The 875-nt window shown below is 37.7% G+C and overlaps 1 protein-coding gene across 2 annotated transcripts in view; it reads left to right on the top strand.

Moving 5' to 3' along the window:
* Positions 1-308: 308 nt before the first annotated feature.
* LOC133649823 (src-like-adapter 2) overlaps positions 309-875 on the top strand; it is an 11,834-nt gene continuing 11,267 nt past the window's right edge. The window contains exons 1-2 of one of the 2 annotated variants that reach the window (XM_062046510.1): positions 309-702; positions 804-875. The exon at positions 804-875 is cut by the window's right edge and continues 52 nt beyond it. In XM_062046510.1, the coding sequence (XP_061902494.1) occupies positions 855-875 (21 nt within the window). In that variant the 5' untranslated portion in view covers positions 309-702; positions 804-854. The remainder of the gene's footprint in view (positions 703-803) is intronic. The other variant, XM_062046501.1, reaches the window with a different exon arrangement.

Genomic DNA, 875 nt, shown 5'->3' with positions numbered 1-875 from the left:
ACGTATAAGATTTCATGGGATTTAGCGATTAGGAGTGACAGATTGTTTGGTAAACGTATAGCATGTTCTATATTTTATAGTTATTTGAATGACTCTTACCATAATATGTTATGTTAACATACCAGGCACGTTCTCAGTTGGTTATTTAAGCGTCATATAACGTACACTTATTCAGCCTGTTGTTCACTATTCTTTATTTATTTTAAATTCAAATGTCTATTCTTGGTGTTGGGTTTTATCAAAAAAAATACCCCCAAAAATGCGACTTATACTTACTCCAGTGCGACTTATATATTTATATATTTACTTATAGTCCGAAAAATACGGTAGTGAAAAATCAAAGGATGTGCAGGGGGGCCCATTTTGGTATACTTTTTTTTTTTTAAAATAAGTATATAAATGTAATTTCAAATAATGTATTTTCCTTAAGTTATTGTTGAGTGAGAATGTGGAAGGTGCATGCAGACGTCCCAGTCCCAGTACACCATGCACTGATACAACCACTTCCTCCCTCCTACTAGCAGATGTGAAAGTGTTGCAGCCTTCCTGGTGCACAGCAGTCATTCTGCATGATCTTGTCAGCGAGAACCTGCCGCTTCCGTCTCCATTTTTATATTCCGAGCACTCGTGTGCGCTGGAGGAAGGTTCATGCATGGACTGGATAACTTCTGGAGAAGAAGGGAGCCTTTTTAACTGAGGGTGGTGAGTTTTTTTCTGGTAACGTTTTATTATTTTTTTAAATGTTGTATCTTCCAGGTCGCATGAATTCATGTGAGATGTGTAACTCATCTTTGGTTTCATAGTAACACTCCTTATCTCGTGACCACAGCTGCTTCTTCAAAGGCCAAAAAGACATGGGGATTTGCTGCTCCATG

This window comes from Entelurus aequoreus, linkage group LG01 (genome assembly GCF_033978785.1).
Source record: "Entelurus aequoreus isolate RoL-2023_Sb linkage group LG01, RoL_Eaeq_v1.1, whole genome shotgun sequence".
NCBI lineage: Eukaryota > Metazoa > Chordata > Actinopteri > Syngnathiformes > Syngnathidae > Entelurus > Entelurus aequoreus.
This window is presented reverse-complemented; position numbering and strand designations above follow the sequence as displayed.